General features: G+C 43.5%; 1 protein-coding gene across 2 annotated transcripts in view; it reads right to left on the bottom strand.

Annotated features, from left to right (window-relative positions):
- Window positions 1-1,059: 1,059 nt before the first annotated feature.
- The window catches only part of LOC141131384 (lamin-B3-like), a 278,047-nt gene continuing 258,565 nt past the window's right edge, over window positions 1,060-20,541 (bottom strand). For both annotated transcript variants that reach the window (XM_073618578.1, XM_073618579.1), the window contains one exon: window positions 1,060-1,748. In XM_073618578.1, the coding sequence (XP_073474679.1) occupies window positions 1,543-1,748 (206 nt within the window). In that variant the 3' untranslated portion in view covers window positions 1,060-1,542. The remainder of the gene's footprint in view (window positions 1,749-20,541) is intronic.

The raw sequence follows: 20,541 nt of genomic DNA, 5'->3' as shown, positions 1-20,541 counted from the left end.
AGATACCTTAACCACTTGACCTCCGGAAAATGTTTTGCTATTTGGCACTGCGTTAGTTTAACTGATAATTGCTCGGTCATGCAACGCTGTACCCAAACAACATTTATATAATGTTTTCACACAAATAGAACTTTCTTTTGGTGGCGTTTGATAACCTTTGTTTTTTGTTTTGCGATAAAAACGAAAAAAGACTGACAATTTTGAAAAAAAACAAAAACAAAACAATATTGTTTACTTATAAAACATCCAATAAAGAAAAAAATCAAATCTCTTCATAAATTTTGTCCAAAAGGTATTCTGCTACATGTCTTTGGTTAAAAAAAAAAAAGCCCAATCATTAAGTGTGTATGGATTGTAGCCAATATAGCTTTCATGCAAACCAAACTATGGGATATATTTTTTTCTACTACTGGGGTTGATTAGCTTCTCAAAACGGGACTGCGATAGCGGACAATCTGACACTAGGGGAACTGACTAACGGCCACTGACATCACCAGTGACACTAATCCAGTGATCAGTGCTAATAAAATGCACTGTCACTGTGATGACACTGGGTAGGAAAAGGTTAACATCTAGGGCGATCAAGGGGTTAACTGTGTGCCTAACTATGTGTAATGTGTGCTGCTTTTACTAAGGATGCTTAGCAAGGAATGGAAAAAACAACTACAAGATCCCCTGTTCGTGAACACAGCGCTCTTTATGGTTTACAATGGCAGAGCTGTGTTCAGTGCCGATCACTGGGTCACAGCAATCATTGGCCGGGACCTGGTGATCGGCATGTGCTATAATAAATCACAGCACAGCCAGGCTGGCGGGCGCACGCGCCCCCTTCCCGAGTGTGCGGATCATGTACCAGGTACGTGATCCAGCGCAAGAGAGCCGCTCTTCTGATGTATATGTAAGTTATACAGTCAGCAAGCGGTTAAGAAAGAAGACTCTGTACACCTAACAAAGGCTTTCATTACTATAACTTGCAATCTACATAGTAAGGAATAATACAAGCTACTTATGGAATAACAGCATTTCCCTCTTAGATTACTATTGACATGTGATAGCGGCTATGTTCCAATATATTTATTATATTTGGTCATATGTACAAGTGTTTATATTAGACAACTTACCACGACATTGTTGAGTTTACAAATATTGTGCAACGTACATTAGAATATTCACAGTTAAATATTTTTTAAAGGAAAATAAACTAGTTACCTCTGTAAACGGACTATACTTATTAAAATACTTTTAGTGAGAATTAAAAAGAAAACTCTTTAAAAATAGTTGACACACAGACAAGCCGCAAAAGTCACGTATGAAACATGATACAACAATAAAATATATTTATATACTTTTTTTTGCAGGTCTGTGGGTAGCAGTGTCAATGTTTTCATAAAAAATAAAATTGATATAAAATAAATACATATAAAAGAGATGACACACAAAAGTTAAGTTGATCAAGTAGCAAGGCGTTCACAGAATGCCACATTCAAAAAGTTCTCAGTCCATTTGTAACAGGATAGAGCAGTCTCTCTGAAGTCCCAGAGTTCATTGTGGAAGAGGAACCACAACTTCAACATAATTGATTGGAAAAAAACCTGATTCCCCGTTGACCATGCCTTCAAACCAATTCTCATCAATCTGGTTGGTTAAAGTGATGATGTCACCTTCTTTGAATCCAAGTTCTCCTTCATTTTCAGGGTCAAAGTCATATAGTGCTCTGCAACAGGGCTGGTCCAAATGGATTGTAGAACCTGGAGAGAGAGAGAGCAAACAAAACCATATTTAATAGACTATAGGTAAAGTAGGAGGCGGCAAACATACTTTCTTTCGTGACCATTGCTGCCTAGAGGCTCAGACCAAATTTTGCAGCATTAGCATTCGTCCATTATCTTGAAAATTACTATATAGCTAATCTGCATAAATGAATACATTTTTGCATACTTAAATGTAAGGCTTTTATTTAACTTTTTTTTTTTTTATTAAAACAAAGAAAACATGCTCTGTGTTTTTTTTTATTCCAGGCTGACAAATGTGGAAAAATGTACAAAACCAGTTTCAAAATATTTTTATTTTAAAACTGCAATTATATCTAACAATTCTTGTTATCAACATCTATCACCCAGCCTCATTCATTTTCTGACCATGTAAACAAAAGGGCAGGGATAGCACTGACGTCATTCTCCAAATAAATCCATATTCTGGCAATCACATTGACCAAAAATGGCCATATCAATATTTGGTCTACAACATCACTAGGTATACCCCGCCCCTTTGTTTACATTTAGCAGCAGGGACAGGAAGTATTCTCAGCGAACGTAGTGACAGGAAAGGACGTGTCCAGTCATTGGGATTTTTATTCTATTTTGAGGAGTCAGAGGGCGTTGTTCATCGTAGTTGCTTACACATTTATATTGTGGAACTTTTTTTTTTTTACCACTTGACACACAATGTACGTCATTGTGTTCAAGCAGTTATACCAGGGCTATGGCTGCAGCTGTCAACCAAAAACCCAGGTATTGCGTTTCTCAGCGACGACGTCCTACACTGTGATACTAGCAGGTAATTAGCTGCTGGATTGACTTTACAAGCTGTGGGAGGGGTCTCCCCCCTCCAACCAGTGCCTTTCCGGGCTCTTTTGTGCAATCGGAGAGCCTGGCACTGAAGCTGACAGTTCCGCCATCTGATCATAGAGCCGATTAGGGACCGGAACATCCTTGATCATCTCTATGGTCTTAGACAGCCTTGCGGTTTCTTCAGGGGTGCCTTGGCAAAATGCCTAAAAATGTATCAAAAATTGTATAGCCAGCAGGTGGCTCAAGTCTGCCTTTTAGTTACACAATGTCACAGGTTTTCATTATGCATCATTACCACTTTCTAGACACTGGCATAATCACTTAATAAGGCGGATGTCAGTTGCCTCCACAGCATCCTTGTTTGACCCTCTTGTGTCCCTCTCCCTCAGCACTGGGGTGACATTAGCTGACTGATGGAGAGAAATTGAGGGAGAAGAGAAACATTGGCATACTAGTCAGATCCAGTGTACAAAAGTGTATTTGCTATGGAAGAATAAATCACCTTTAAAGTTGGGTGTCTTAAGTGTGGATGTTGCTAATTGTGTAAAGCTCTTAGAGCCCTTTCACACTTTGCCGCCCTGGGCGGCAGTGGTAAAGCAGGGCTATTTTTAGCACTATTCGGCCGCTAGCGGGGCAGTTTTAACCCCCGCTAGCGGCCAAAAAGGGGTTAAATCCGCCCGCAAAACGCCGCAGCACTGCCCCATGGGCAGGGATGCTTCAGGAAGCAAAGAAGCTGCTTGCAGGACTTTTTCTGATGCCCTGCCAGCGCACCGCTCCAGTGTGAAAGCACTCGGGCTTTCACACTAGGTTTGCAGCTGAGGCTTCTTTCAGGCGCTTTACAGGCACTATTTTTAGCGCTAAAGCGCCTGAAAAATGCCTCAGTGTGAAAGGGGTCTTAGAATAGTTTTTTTACATTTTAGAATGGGGTGCCTTGAGACTAATTTTAGAGGGTGCCTTCACTGAAAAAAAAGGTTGAGAAACACTGGTCTAAGAGACCGGAAGCGACAAAGAATTGTATCACTTCCAATTAGGGCAAATGTAAAATTTTCCATATTTTTCTGGAAAGCATGGGCTCAAGGTGTTTTGTTTTTTTAGATCTCATGCTTTCAGGGATCTTATATAAAATTAAAAGGGACAGTGTAAAAATAAAAGAATGAATAGAATAAACATTTTTTAAACAGCCCTCACCCCCTGTTCGCACGCATAGGCGTTGTGCACGCATATTTAAACGTTTTTCACACTACACAAGGCATTTTCATGAACTAGCGTTCTAGAGCAATAATTCTAGCACTAGCTCTCTGTTTTTAACATTTTTAAAGCGTCGCCTATGGAGATTTTTAAATATGATAGTTTGCGCCCATTCCACAAGTGAGTGCAATTTTAAAGCATGACCTGTTAGGTATCTATTTACTCAGCGTAACATCATCTTTCATGCGTTACCAAAAATTGTGTTGTATATTGTGTTTTTTTGCATTATAATTAAGTGTATTTAAAAAAAAAAAAATAAATTGCAATTGAGAAACCACTGCACCGTGTGACAAAAAAAATGCAGCTCCCACCATTTTATTCTCTAGGGCCTCTGCTAAAAAAAAGAATAAAGGTTGGTGGGGTTCCAAGTAATTTTCTAGCCAAGCAGTTGATAAAAGTGTGTCTTTATTTACATTGTTTTTTCGCTGGTTTCACAGAGCGCTGTCCATCCCCCCATGTAGTATGTTTAACCACTTCCCGACCAGCAGCCGCAGTTTCACTGCGGCAGAATGGCACGGGTGGGCGAAGTGACGTTATGTTATGGCGGCCGTATTAGTTTTGGAACCGATCAGGATTAGTTTTGGAACCTGATCCAAGGCCCAGGCCAATGATTTAATCGCCTGGACCTGCTGATCGGTCCTGACAAATGAAATCCTCCCCTGCCTGTGTAAGTGTAAACACAGACAGGGGAAGTGATGTCATCTCCCCTCGTGGAACTCTTTTACGTTCCAGAGAGAGGATATCCAAACGTGAGTTGCACCAACACTACACTGACACAGTACACATAGGCATATTTCACCCCCCGATCGCCCCCCAGTTAAACCTTTCACTCCCTGTGACTGTGTCACCCAGTGCAGTGTTCATATTTTTCTTTGATCACTATACTGGTGTCATTTGTGACACTAATCAATGGTAGGGTACTTAGTAGTAGCCCCAGATAGCTCTAGGGACCACCCCTACACCCCCCCCCCAATAAAGGTTTGACACCTTGATCACCCCGTCACCAATGATCACCGTATTAGTGTCCCTTCTGTTTCCAGACGGTGCTGTGGCCCAACTTCCCGATCCAGATGCAGTGAGCCGGCTGCATGAGAGGCATTTTCCGCATGTCCTCCCTGGTACCCCTACCCAAAGAGATCCCCAAAGATGTCATGTCTGTAGAAAGCACAGATATAGGCGTGACACCCGCTTTTATTGTCCCTCCTGTCCTGACCAACTTGGGTTGTTCACTCTCTATTGTTACTGTATTTTCGAACTGTAATGTTTTATTTTTACTATGTTTTATTGTATTTGCTTTGCAGGTATGGTATGTCTTATGGTTATACTTTAATGTTACTTTGTTTTATTGTTAACCATCATTTGCTTAGCAGGTACGCCATTCAGCTGCAGCACGGGTTTATTTAATTTGACAGCAACAGCGTTTGCTTCCACGATACGTAAAGCTGTGACTCCAGCGTTGTAGGTTAAACGTTAAAAAGTTAAAAAAAGAGCATATATGCCAAAGCATGGGGGCAGCAATTTGCTCCGAACATTATGGGCAGATTGCCCCCATGCTTCGGCATATATTTTTTTAGGCACAGATTGCGTTAAAAAAATCAAGTTGTTTTATTGAGTTAATGTTTTATCGTTACCATTCTTTGCTTTTCAGGTACGTCATTCAGCTGCAGCACTGATTTATTAATCTTGACAGCAACAGCGTTTGCTCTCACAATGCGAAAATCAGCGACTCCAGCGCTGTAGGAGGTGATTTCACCACCACAGTTAAAAAAAAAAAGGCGCATCTTTAGAAGTGGGTGGATGAAGGGCGATATTTTAATGAAGGGCATACCCACCGATCAATCTCTTTTTTCTTTCAAGCCCACAGGCTGCATGAAAAAAAGAACATTACAATATATGCCCAACAAGGACCAGCAACGTACTGGTATGTTCCTGGACTTTGAGTGGTTGTACCAGAATGATGCCTGCAGGTTTAGGTATCATTCGTTTCAGCCAGCGGTCGGCTTTCATGTAAAAGCAATCCTAGCGGCTAATTAGCCTCTAGACTGCTTTTACAACCTGTCACTACCTATTGCTATCATAGGTGATATTTACATTCCCTGAGATAAAAAAAAATTAAAGTAACTTTATAAAATGAAAACAAAAAAAACCCAAAAAAAAACAAAAAAAAAGCACCCCTGTCCCCCCGTGCTCACATGCAAAGGCGAACGCAAGTGTCGGTCTGGTGTCATATGTAAACAGCAATTGCGTCATGCATGTGAGGTATCACTGCGAAGGTCCGAAACTTGTGGCAAAATATAAAATATTCCATGGACTCAACATGCCTCTCAGCAAATAGCTTGGGGTGTCTACTTTCCAAAATGGGGTAATTTGGGGGGGTTTTTTGCCACCTTGGCATTTTATGGCCTTCAAAACTGTAATAGGTAGTGAGGAGTGAAATCAAAAAATTACGCCCTTAGAAATCCTGAAGACGGTGCTTGGTTTTCGGGGTCCTGTACGCGGGTAGGCTCACAAAAAAGTCTCGCACATGTGGTATCCCCATACTCAGGAGAAGCAGCAGAATGTATTTTGGGGTGTAATTCCACATATAACCATGGCACGTGTGAGCAATATATCATTTAGTGACAACTTTGTGTAATATTTTTTTCTTTTTGTCATCTTTCAATCACTTGTGACAAAAAAAAAATATTCAATGGGCTCAACATGCCTCTCAGCAATTTCCTTGCGGTGTCTACTTTACAAAATGGGGTCATCTGGGGGGGGGGGGGGGGTTGTACTGCCCTGCCATTATAGCACCTCAAGAAATGAGATAGGCAGTCAAACTAAAAGCTGTTTAAACTCCAGTATATGTACTCCTGGGACGGATGATCTATCAAAGTTCCCCTGACAAGGGGGAGGGGCTGCATGTGACGGTGCGCGGCAGGGAACACACAGCTATTGAAATGAAAGCTGTGATGTTCCCGACGCTCTAATCAACCGGGTGGCGGCTCTCCTCTCTCTTCCCCTGCACAGGTAGGCTGCACTGGGGACACACAGGCAAGGCTGCACTGGGGACACACAGGCTGGCTGTATTTGACGGGCACTGGTGAGGCTGCATTGATCTCTTATATCATGTCCGCAGTCTCTGACCATCTCCTGTACCATGTCGGCAGTCTCTGACCATCTCCTGTACCATGTCGGCAGTCTCTGACCATCTCCTGTACCATGTCGGCAGTCTCTGACCATCTCCTGTACCATGTCGGCAGTCTCTGACCATCTCCTGTACCATGTCGGCAGTCTCTGACCATCTCCTGTACCATGTCGGCAGTCTCTGACCATCTCCTGTACCATGTCGGCAGTCTCTGACCATCTCCTGTACCATGTCGGCAGTCTCTGACCATCTCCTGTACCATGTCGGCAGTCTCTGACCATCTCCTGTACCATGTCCGAAGTCTCTGACCATCTCCTGTACCATGTCCAAAGTCTCTGACCATCTCCTGTACCATGTCCGAAGTCTCTGACCATCTCCTGTATCATGTCTGCAGTCTCTGACCATCTCCTGTACCATGTCTGCAGTCTCTGACCATCTCCTCTATAAAAATATTTTTTAAAAACACAGTCATTATCGGTATCTGTCATTTTCGGTATCGGTTTTCGGCCTATTGTATTTTTCATTTTCGCTATCGGTTTCGGCACAAAAAACCTATTAGGTGCACCCCCAATATTCTGCAATGGTCGAGTCAATTACCTGATCTTAACCCAATTGAGTATCCATTTCACTTGCTGAAGGCAAAACTAAAGGCAGAAAGGAGACAACCCAGTCTTTGGTAACTGTTGACTTCAGGCAGTCATTGCCAGTAAAAGATTCTCAACAAAATATTAAAATTGAACATTTTATTTGTCCAATTACATTTGAGCCCCTGAAAATGGGGGGGGGGGGGGCGTATATAAAAAAAGTTGCAGTTCCTGTACCTGCTATTTATGTTCAACCCCTTGAATTAACCACTTAAGGACGGAAGGATTCTTAATGACCAGGCCATTTTTTGCAATACGCCACTGCGTAGCTTTAACTGACAATTGTGCAGTCGTGCGACGCTGTACCCAAACGAAATTGATGTTTTTTCCCCACAAATAAAGCGTTCTTTTGGTGGTATTTCATCACCTCTGTTTTTATTGTTTGCGCTATAAACAAAAAAAGACAGACAATTTTGAAAAAAACAATATTTTTTACTTTTTGCTAAAATAAATATCCCACAAAAAAAAAAAATAAAACTAAATTTCTAACAAAAGTTATAGCATCTACAAAATAGGGGGATTTATTGCATTTTTGTTATTATTTTTTTTTCACTAGTAATGGCGGACTACGACATTGCGGCAGACAGATCGAACTCTTTTGACACTTTTTTGGGACCAATGACATTTATACAGCGATCAGAGCTAAAAATAGCCACAGATTACTGTATAAATGTCATTGGCAGGGAAGGGGTTATCACTAGGGGCGATCAAGGGGTTAAATGTGTGTCCTAGGGAGTGTTTCCAACGGGGGGGGGGTGGGACTGCCTGGAGGAGAAGACAGATCGCTGTTCATAACCAGTATGTACAGGAGATCTGTCTCCTCTTTCCTGACAGAACCGAGATCTGTCTGTTTACATTGACAGATCTCTGTTCTGTGTCTCTCAGGAGCGATCACGGGTGCCCGGCGGACATCACGGCCGCAGGGCACGCACATCGGTTCCTTCGTCACGCCGTGGGCGCCCCCTAGTGGTTCTTAAAGCGGCCGACGTACAGCAACCGTGATTTGCCCAGGGGAGCCAACCTGCCGCAGTATAACTGCGGCGGCTGGTCCTTAACTGGTTAAAGCTGAAAGTCTGCACTTTAAAATTAATTTGGATGGTTTTGTTTTAATTTTATTCTGGTCGCATACAGAGCCAAAAGTATGAAATATGTGCCGGTATCCAAATATGTATGGACCTAACTATGTGAATCTGGCCTTAGCTTTTTTATTTATTTATTTATTTTTTTTTAGAGCAGTGTAAATAAAACAATTTAGCACTTACCTAGTGCTACCTTGACAAAGCAGTTCCTCATGTCTGGCTTTGCAAGGAACTTCAGTAAAACCTTCTGGATTTACTTCTTACCTCTAGTTCCTCGTAGGGGACCACTGTTAGCCGAGCACACAATTGGGCTTTAGTGCAGCTCGGACTGGTATTCAAAACGATCAAACCCTGAGAAGTTTTACCGCTTCTCCACTCTAGTAAAAGCCAAACAATGTTTTGGCTGGACCTAAATTCCAGCCATGCCTTTTAAAACATTGTTTGCAATTCCCTAGAGAAGAAGAAAAAAAAAACAAAACAAAAAAAACCCTAAATTGGTAGGTGAGAAACTGTCGGTGCAGTCATCCAGAATTCTGCAGTAAACGGACCACACATGTAAACACAGAAGCTCAGGCTTTAAAAACTGAACATTACAGCATTTTAAAAACAAAAAACATGAAAAATTTACTCTTATTGTACTTTACTCTTATTGTACTCTTATGCATCTCAGTCAGCACATGAAAACAGTCAGTGACCAGACTGAGGATTGCTGCCCCCCCCCCCCCCCCCCCCAAGTCTGTGTTATTTCCCAAACGAAACAATTATCCTTCTGGCGCCTTGAATTTCTTTGTGTAAAAACAAAGCTATGAGCCATTCGTAGAAGAATTCTGTGTTAAACAGAGAAGCAAGAAATAGAGAAGGCTGAAGTGACTCTGAAATGTGTGGCTTCTGAAATAAGATCTTCAGGAACATGCCATGGGGCACCTGAACAAGACAAATGAACGCTCCGTTTTCTAAGAAAGCAAAATAGCAGCTACATGAACAATACTGGGGACAACTACTGGCACCAAGCTCCTCTTTGAGCTTTAACTGTTTTTTTTTTTGGGAAAATTCTTTTTATTGAAAAGTTATGAGTTATAGATACAAAAGAGAGCCATTGGGGCATACCCCGGCTAACTGGTGCATATAACCTTGTGCCTAACATGATACAACTCATAACTTACCAGCTAACCAAATATCACTAAGCTCTAAACACACACCGCTCAGGTTAATGATGACAGGTTAATAATATAAAGTATTACATTTTGGAGGACCTTCCTCCACTTCTAGCTATCAGAACTGGACACTATAAGGATTAATGAGATCAAAATATTGGCACAATATCTGTAGGGGCGTACCCAACCACTCGCTTATCCTAGGCATAGATCCCAGCTCCATGTAAAATCATGTATATCTTCAAGAATTTTAACGAGATCGGTCTAATAAGGTCTGATTGTCAACCGTAGAATCAGAGTCTGTCCTAAAATGCCAAACTTTTTCATATTTTTTGGGGCAGCCTCGGGATAAGTATGTTGCTTTGTAGAGGGGTATCACAGTATTGACTGACTGTTTCCATAATGACAAGGTAGGAGGTTCAGCTGACTTCCATTTGAGAACTATGGCCTTTCTTGCATAAAATAAGAAGATACTTTATTAAAGTGTGTGTTGCTTTAGCGAATGCCAGCACTACACACAACACTAACCGTCAGGTGGATAGGCATAGTGGTTAACCCATGGATGAATTGAGTCACCTCCCGCCAATAATCTTGAATCTGTGGGCATTCACAAAAAAGTGTGTGAAGCCTGCTTGAGTACCAGAGCATCTCCAGCAGCTAGCTGAGGAGGGTGGGTATATGCGATGCAGGCGTTGTGGCGTATAGTAGATCCTATGTAAGAGTTTGAATTGAATCAGTTTGTCTCTAGCCGAAACCAATGGCTGAAGCGGGTAATCCCACATGTCCTCCCAGTCTTCGCTGTCTAGCTTCCGCACCTCGTCCGCCACAAACCACGCAGGCCATCCAGACCAACCTGGATGGACGGCAGGATGGCTAGGTATATTTGGGATAGTGGTTTTGGGAGATCAGCGTCTCCCAATAAGCTTCAACAGTTTAATGACAATGCATTCATAAGGAAGATATGACTGCTAAAACAAGCAGTGCATGGGTTATTAATGCTCAGCTGGCACTCTTCTCCTCTCCTTAACGTTCTGGTCTGTGGCTGGGGAATTGGCGCCATCACATGCAACACAGGGCATAAACCACTTGCCTTCAGAAGCAATTTTTTTTACATTTTTTGCACGTTAAAATCTTCATTTAAAAAAAAAATAAAATAAATTTGAAATAGAAATTATTGTAATGTATTTTTTTAAAGCAGAGACCCTGGACAATAAAATGGTGGTAGCCGCAACTTTTAAGGTTTGCAAAATACTAGTCATTTATCAAATGCATATTCTCAGAAAAAAAATACACCAAAATGAATTCTAATACATTACACCCAATTTCTGGTAAAATATAAATGACTGGGATGCATCAAGTAAATAGCTACCAAACACATTAAGTCTTAAAAATGTGCACATCCATGGAATTGCTAAAAATGATGGCACTCAAAATACCCCATAGGCAACGCTTTAAAAGCCTTTACAGTATATCAGTTTAGCGTTAATCGTAAATCATGGCCCTAAAATTAATGTTCTCACTCCAACATTCGTGATGGCACCTCATATATATGGCGCTGCTGATGAGAGCCTCATGAAAGCGATTGGGCAGCTGTAGAGCCGCCCGGATCACTTTTCAGGAAAGCCCTTCGCCAGCTCTTAAAGCCAGTACCAGGCTCACGGGTGAGAGGCAGCAGTTGCGAGAGCTTGATTTAAACACTTGTCTCAACTACTTTGTAGAAGAACTATCATTTTACCCAAGAGTTGGAAGTGGTGTGAAAGACATAGTAAATGATCCCGAACACTCAGTGAGAAAACAGATCTTAATTTAAGGATTGTTTTTGCACAAACAGAAGAAACAATATATCCACTTCTATAAAAGCGAATATGTCAAAATAACAGGTTCTCTTTTAGAATATCCCTAGGACAACCCCCCTCCCCTTTACACACACACACACTCTTACCTTTCCTGTGCTTTCTCGAAGCTCCATGCACCTGTCGGTGCCTCATGTCTTGGGTTTAACCAGCCTGTCTGATTTTAAATGCCATTATTGCTAGCAGGTTATAGCCACTAGCAATAATCACAGTCTTCTCCTGGCAGGGCATTGTGTTCTCTCCTGCCGAGAGAACACAATGGCTCTGCGGGAGGGATTTCCCCCCATCAACACCGATTGTGCTGATGGGGAATCAAGATTTTCAGTTGCAGGAGTTGTCTATGGTCAGCTTTAGTATGGTTCTTAAGTCTAATTGTTTTGTACTGCAATGAACAGGCTCCATGGCGAATAGTGAGGGTAAGTAAAAGGGTAGAACCAGGTTCCCAAACTATCAACTCAAAGTCAATGCAATTTACTTCACTTGGGACACCCTGGGCACCCAGGGGGCCAATACTGAGGAAGGACCCCAGATATGCCAAAGGATTTATGATCAGAACTGTGAGAATGCTTGTAATTACAAATAAGGGCACATTTATAACAGTTTAGTTAGGATGTTAACGGTGCAAAAGAGGCACTTTAAGATCACATCCATACCACACAGTTCATTTTATTATAATTATTATGGAGTCAATTACTTATATGTATGAGAATTGGTTTCATTATAGTGGGTCTGGTATGAAATCAGACAAACTAAATACAAGCATATCTCATTGATATTCATTACATCATCTCCAACTCTGAAAAGCTGGCTGCAAGGCAATAATTACAGTAACTACATGCTAATTGCTCACATTTCACACAAGATATGTATTTTCCAATTAATATTTTAAAGGAGAGCTCCACTAAGCATTATTCACGTCTAAGCTAGCTGTATAACATTGGATAACCATAGATTAATTTCAGAAAAACAAGCCTGTCAGTAGAAAAACACTTACTGTTAATGAAATCTCGAACAGTCTAACAATAATTCACGTAGAAGAATTTAGGGTTAAAGTGATTGTAGAAGGAATAAAAAAAATAAAAATAAATAACATACATGTTATACTTGCCTGCTCTGTGCAATGGTTTTGCAGAGAGCAGCCCCGATTCTCCTCTTCTCGGGTCCCCCGGCGGAGCTCCTCACTTCTCCCTTCACTTGCTATGGGGGCTCTTGTGCTTGCTCACTCCTGAGCTGGTTCTGCGTGTCCCTAGACAACCAACCCCACCCCCTCCTGGCTGTGATTGATAGCAGCTGGAGCCAATGACTCGGTGTCTGAGCCAATGAGGACAGCGAGAGCTGAGACGGTCTCTGCTATCGTGCGCAAACCTGGATCAAGATCAGGTTCAGGTAAGTCGGCGGGGGGAGCGTCATGCAGAATGTTTTTTACCTAGATCCATAGAATGCATTAAGGTAAAAAGCCTTCTGCCTCTAGATCCACTTTGAAGTGCATCCACTCCCCCCTCCCATCCTAAGCGTGTCCTAGCTAAGCTGGCCAGAATCAGGGAAAAGCACTCCACTCTAACGAACCTAAGGGATCTGTCATAAGAAAAGCTACCTATGATGAGCGTGTACTGATCTCATCTCTTGTGAATGTATGTAACCCTTTGACTAAAACTGTATGAACATACAGCACTTAGAAGGCACTTTCTCTTCTTCTTTCCTTATTAACATCAAACTACCTAGGTAGATGCAGCATTGGTCTGATGCAGCATCTGCCTCCCATAGGCTCCAACACTGAGAACCGAGCGATCTAACACCGTCAATTGCTCAGTCATCGGCTCTCTGCTCTGCCCCCCTCGCTCACTGGACTGTGGAAGGAGTGGGAGCGGCCGGCTCAGGCTCTCAGCGGTTTGCTGAGGCTCCGCCCACGTCACTCATTCACAGAGTTCTGTGAATTGAAAACAAGATCCGGCAGCGCTTGCAGCTGTCGGCTTGTAGTTCTCAATGAGCTACCACGGGGCTGTTGAGCACTGTGGTAATTCATTGATGCTTCCTGTTAATGTGCAACTGCTTGGTCATACGATGTACGGCCAAATAGCTTACACACAGTCTGCAAAAGCCCTGCATAGCACCCACAATCTGCTGATCATGGGTGCAATGCTTTCCAGGCTCCCAATGAAAACAATAATAAATGCACATTTTTTTACCAGCAAAAAGATGTGCATTTATTATTTTCTTTAAAAAGGTAAACGTATCCTTTAACCACTTCCCGCCCGCCCTATGGCGGATTGACGTCCGGGAAGTGGTTCTGTTATCCTCCTGACTGGACGTCATATGACGTCCAGCAGGATAACATGCCGCCGCGCGCATTGCGGCGATCGGTGGATCGGTGGATCGGTGTGTCAGTCTGACACACCGCTCCACCGATCCTGGTAAAGAGCCTCCGGCGGAGGCGCTTTACCACGTGATCAGCCGTGTCCAATCACGGCTGATCACGCTGTCAATAGGAAGCGCTGTTGATCGGCTCTTCCTCACTCGCGTCTGACAGACGCGAGTAGAGGAGAGCCAATCGGCGGCTCTCCTGGCAGGGGGGATCTGCGCTGATTGTTTATCAGCGCAGCCCCCCCTCAGATCACCACACTGGACCACCAGGGATCACCACTAGGACCACCAGGGAAGGGGCAACATGTGGATGGCAAGGTATGTACCCCATGGCCATCCACATGTGCCCAATCTGTGCCAATCAGTGCCCACAAATGGGCACTGATTGGCACCATTATGTTGCAGTGATGCCCAGCAATGCCACCCTTAGGGGCATCACTGCAAATAACCAGTGTCATGAGTGCCACCCATCAGTGTCCATCGGTGCCACCTGTCAGTGCCCATCAGTGCCCACCTATCAGTGCCCATCCGTGCCAACTATCAGTGGCACCCATAAGTAACCATCAGTGCCGCCTATGAGTGCCCATCAGTGCCGCCTATGAGTGCCACCTATCAGTGCCCATCAGTGCCACCTATCAGTGCCTATCATCAGTGCCCGTCAGTGCCACCTCATTGGTGCCACTTAATCGGTGCCCATCAGTGCCGCCGTATCACTGCAGCCATATCAGTGCCCGTCAGTGCAGCCATATCAGTGCCCGTCACTGCAGCCATATCAGTGCCCGTCACTGCAGCCATATCAGTGCCCGTCACTGCAGCCATATCAGTGCCCGTCACTGCAGCCATATCAGTGCCCGTCACTGCAGCCATATCAGTGCCCGTCACTGCAGCCATATCAGTGCCCGTCACTGCAGCCACATCAGTGCCCGTCACTGCAGCCACATCAGTGCCCGTCATTGAAGAAGAAAACGTACTTATTTACAAAAAGTTTTAACAGAAACAAAGAAAAACTTGTTTTTTTTCAAAATTTTCGGTCTTTTTTTATTTGTTGCGCAAAAAATAAAAACCGCAGGAGGTGATCAAATACCACCAAAAGAAAGCTCTATTTGTGGGAACAAAATGATAAAAAAATTGTTTGGGTACAGTGTAGCATGACCGCGCAATTGTCATTCAAATTGCGACAGCGCTGAAAGCTGAAAATTGGCCTGGGCGGGAAGGTGTCTAAGTGCCTGGTATTGAAGTGGTTAAATTGTACATTTTATATAAATTACAACCTATTGTGTGGGTATATGTGCACTGTAACAGAAAATCGATGCACTTCACATTTAAAGCCAATATCTTTTATTAAAAACAATCTTTTCATCTTCAATGAGGTTTAACCTAGTATAAAGGTTTAAGAAAATAATAGCAAACAAAAACATGGAATATCTTTACAAATGGTGAGAATGTATGACCTGGAAAAGTCATGAAAATGTATTCAGCACAACTGAAACATAGGGGTCACAGGGCAATGCATTAGGCAAGTTTGTCCAACATAACCTAACACACACACAGTGGGGAAATTAATTATGTGATCCCCTGCAGATTTTGAATGTTTGCCCACTTACAAAGAAATGAAGGGTCTATAATTTTTATCATAGGTGTATTAAAAAAAAAAAAACATGATACAAAATGTTATAAATTGAGTTGCAGTCCAGTGAGTAAAATACGTATTTGATCCCCAAGCAAAACATAACTTAGTACTTGGTGGAGAAACCCTTATTGGCAAGCACAGAGGTCAGATGTTTGTTGTAGTTGGTGACCAGGTTTGCACGCATCTCAGGAGGGATTTTGGTCCACTCTTCTTTACAGATCTTCTCTAAACCTAAACTTAAGGTTTCTTGGCTGTAGCTTGGCAACTCAAAGTTTCAGCTCCTTCCATACATTTTCTATAGGATTAAGGTCTGGAGACTGGCTAGGACACTGACACTAATGTGCTTCTTCATGAGCCTTTGTTGTCTTGGCTGTATTTTTTGGGTCATTGTCATGCTGGAAGACCCATCTTCAGTGTTCTGGCTGAGAGAAGGTTTTTCATACAAGATTTTACAATTCATGGCCCCATCCATTGGCCCCTCAATGTGGAAAAGTCGGCCTGTACCCTTGGCAGAGAAACGGCCCAAAAGCATAATGTTTCCACCTCCATGCTTGACTGTAGGGATGGTATTCTTAGGGTCATAGTCAGCATTTTTCTTCCTCCAAACATGGCGAGTCGAGTTAATGCCAAAGAGCTCAATTTTAGTCTGATCTGACCACAGCACTTTCTCCCAATCCTCCTTTGAATCATTTAGATGTTCATTGGCAAACTTCAGACGTGCCTGTATATGTGCCTTTCTGAGGAGGGGGGCCTTGCGGGTGCTGCAGGATTTCAATCCATGGCGGTATGTTACCAATGGTTTGTTTGGGGACTGTCGTCCCAACTGCCTTGAGATCATTCACAAGCTCCTCCTGTGTAGTTCTGGGCTGATCCCTCACTTTTCTCATGATTATATTTACCCCAGAAGGCAAAATCTTGCATGGAGCTCCAGACCGAAGGCGATTGATGGTTATTTTGTATTTCTTCCATTTGTGAATGATCGCTCCAACAGTTCTCTCCTCCTCACCAAGATTCTTGCTGATTGTAGCCCATTCCAGCCTTGTGCAGGTCTACAATCTTGTTCCCGATGTCCTTTGACAGCTCTTTGCTCTTGCCCATGATCGTGAATGGGCAAAAAAGGTGAATGGAAAAAAGCGATTCTGCGGACAGGTGTCTTTTATACACGTAACGAGTTGTTAGGAGCACCTTATTACATTGACAGACTAATCTGTGTACCACATGAACGCATACTACAGCCAGTCCGTGGGAGCCAGAATTGATGTTGATTCGTAGGGGATCAAATAAATACTTATTTTACTCACTGAACTCAATTTATAACATTTTTATTGTGTTTTTATTGTGTTTTTTTTTCTGGATTTTTGGTTGATATTCTGTCTCCATCATTTAAAATACACCTATCATAAACATTATAGACCCTCAATTTCTTTAAGGTGGCAAACTTACAAAATCTGCAGGGGATCAAATTATTATTTCCCCCCCACTGTATTGTGAATGAGAACAGAATCCAACAGACCTAATTCACTTGGTCTGAAGCTTCACAGTACGATATTATTGGGAATGGAGGAAACCACGGGCCATTTTCACAATAAAAAAAATAAAATTAAACATTGTTGGAAAAAAAAATCTACACCTCTTAAAGTGGAGTCATCTTAATTTATACAAAGAATCTCAAAAGCTTCTAATATGTTCTTGGAGTTCCTCTATGGAAGAACATAACTATTCCTAACTACTTCCTGCCATGTCTCTACATGAAATTTACTCCACCTCCAATACACAGTCTCTCAGTAGACAGAGACAATATATTACCATGTGAAAAAATGTTTTGTCATTGGTTTTGAATGTAGCTGGCAATGTACCAATGTTTCAGCCCCAATGGGAATTTTGACAGGACAATAACCCCATTGGGGTTTAAAGCGTTTGTTAACCCCAAAAAAATAAATAGAAACGGATCCAGTTTCTTTAAAGCATGTTATACAGCACAGTTGTTGTGCTGTGTCATTTGGCCCCCTGTATTACCTGAAATACCCGTCTGATCCTTCCAGTTTCTGCCCTACCCTTTGTACGCTGACCATGATATATCAGGGCTGATGAGCCCTGACACTGTGGTCAGAGGTAAGTGCCTCCATCAGCCACAGCCTGCTGTCTCCTCTGTGCTCCTGTGTCCTTCTCCTCCCTCCCCTCCATGCCTGTCTGCCCGTGACAGTGCTCTCCCATCCTCCCCTGTTACATAAGACCCCTTTCACACTGAGGCGTTTTTCAGGCATTTTAGCGCTAAAAATAGCACCTGAAAAGCGCCTCTCCAGCCACCCCAGTGTGAAAGCCCGAGTAGTTTCACACTGAGGCGGTGCGATTGCAGGACGGGAAAAAAAGTCCCGCAAGCAGCATCTTTGGGGTGGTGGGGGAACGGTGTATTAGACCGCTCCTCCACCGCCCCTTCCCAGCGCTGCAACACGTGCGCTATTAACCCTTTCCTTCGCTTGCGGGGGTTAAAAGCACCCCGCTTGCAGTTGAATAACGCCGCTATAACAGTGGTAAAGCGCCGGTAAAACTAGCGGCGCTTTACCGCTAACGCCCGTACCGCCCCAGTGTGCAGGGGGTCTAAGTGTCCCTGTGTTAAGTAAAAAATATGCCCATCGGTACCGATAAGAGCGCCACTTCCTGCGATCACATGACCCCTCAGCACTCTCTCTCTTCTGCTCCCTGGCTGATGTCATCGGCAGTGCTCGGCCCCGCCCGCTGGAACTGTCAGCTGGAGAGAGGAGAGGAGGCACCCGAGTGCTGGAAGCCGCTCTCATATCGGTACCGATGGGCATCTTTTTTACATAACACAGGCAAAGGAACTTATTATTATTATGCAACAGAGTGGATAAGAGGATTTCAAAGTACTGGGTTAACAACCACTTTAAGCACTGTTACTATGGTGACCCAACAAAGGTCTGCGCATCATGGTGCTATCAGTCTTTGTGGTTGTTATTTCAAGTCATCATTGTTTCATAGGGAAAAGACAGACTACAGTATCAAAGTGCAACTCCAGCTTCAGGATTTTTACATATAAAGTGGATGTCCAGAAAAACCCTAACTAGTCTTAAAAATGCTTCCTCCCCCCTCCTAACATCTCTGCGGACAAAGGCCAGGCCATAGATGGAGCAAATCTCTTTCCTGCAACCAGGGGCTGCAGAAAAATAAGTTTGCTGGATTCCCCAGCAACACAGACCGTGCGGCCAAGCCATTGTATTGTCCTAGCGGGGAGGGGGCGCTCACCTGTATAAGCCAGTAGTGGCTACAGGGGAGAGGAGGGAGCACCAAGGATGGATGGTTATAGGACTCCTATGGATAATAGGTTGTCAAGCGATGCAGGGGATCATGTGACCCGACCGGAGTGGGTTGAAAATAGGCAAGTATATAGGATTTTTAAGACTAGTTAGGTGGTATCCTGGAATTTTGCTTTGAGTAATTTTCATCCTTTAGCTGGTTAAAAAATTTAAAAATACACTACTTAGCTTCTATATGCTCTGCAGTGCTCTGACTTCTCTGTCAGTGGCTACGGTCTCACTTCCAGGTTGAGTGATGTCCTGCATCATCCAACCCCTGTGAGCCCAAGCGGTCATGAATTAACCCCTGGTGCTCCACAGCACAGGCTCAAAGTAACTGCTGCTGTATGCAGAATTGAAGCTTATCCACCGCTGGAGCTGAAGGATAGCGACAGTGCTTGCCACATGACTACATGGAAGACCCTGGAATTTAAAGTGATTGTAAAGACAGAAGGTTTTTTAATCCTAAAGCCTTCAGTGTACAGCAGCCTCCCTAATACTTACCTGAGCCCCATCTCGATTCAGCAATGTGAACGAGTGCCATTGGCTCCCACTGCTGTTAAAGTCAGCTAGCCAATGAAAAGAGAGGGGGTGGGGCCGAACCATGGCTCCGTGTCTGAATGGATATGCGGAGCTGCAGCTCGGCTTGGGTGCCCCTATAGAAAGCTGCTTGCTGTGGGGGCACTCAACGGGAAAGAGGGGCCAGGAGCGCCGAAGAGGGACCTGAGAAGGAGGAGGATCTGGGCTGCTCTATGCAAAATCATTTCACAGAGCAGGTAAGTAGAACATTTTTTTTGTATAAATATAGCAAAGACTTTACAATCACTTTCAGGTATGTATGCTTTGACCACTTCCTGACCGCGCCACAGCCAAAAGATGGCTACAACGTGGCTCTCGATCTGGGAGGCTGTCCATGGACACCCTTCTGGTACCACACCTTTGACGTGCTTGGCGATCGCTGTGTCTGTCAGACACAGCTGACCACAGATCGTGGTAAAGAGCCAATCACAGCAGCCCTTTCCCACATGATCAGCTGTGTCTCATCACAGATGAACAGAATGTAAACAGAGTTGCCGGTTATCGGCTCTCCTGTCAAAGCGTGAGGAGAGTCTATAACCAGCAATCCTGACAGGAGACATGAACACAGATAATCAGGGAAGAGGAAGCAGCGCCATCTAAGTGTAGCAGATTGGTATTTAATAACAGTCACTTCCAGGATGGCTGTCGGGGAATACTCGGCAGGTGGGGAATTGGATCAGCGTCACTGGCAGAAGGCGGTGAGGGGGCACGTCCCCTTCCGCTGCTTGTTAACCACTAGGACTGCTTTTATAGGACAGCTGACTGTCGGCATCATCCTGGTATAACCACTTGTAGTCCAGCAATGTACAGGTACATTGCTGGTCAGCTAGTGGTTAAAACCTTCAAAGTTCATCAAGGGTGCGAATGAGATTCAGGAGGGCAGTATTTTCAATATGAAGCGAAAGAACACGGGGACATTATGTCAAGCTAGCTGGAGGAAAGTTCAAAACTAATTTTAGACCATATTTTTTTTCACTGTAAGAGC

Source organism: Aquarana catesbeiana, linkage group LG03, assembly GCF_042186555.1.
Source record: "Aquarana catesbeiana isolate 2022-GZ linkage group LG03, ASM4218655v1, whole genome shotgun sequence".
NCBI lineage: Eukaryota > Metazoa > Chordata > Amphibia > Anura > Ranidae > Aquarana > Aquarana catesbeiana.
The sequence above is the reverse complement of the archived record's forward strand: the minus strand, read 5'-3'. Positions and strand labels throughout refer to the sequence as shown.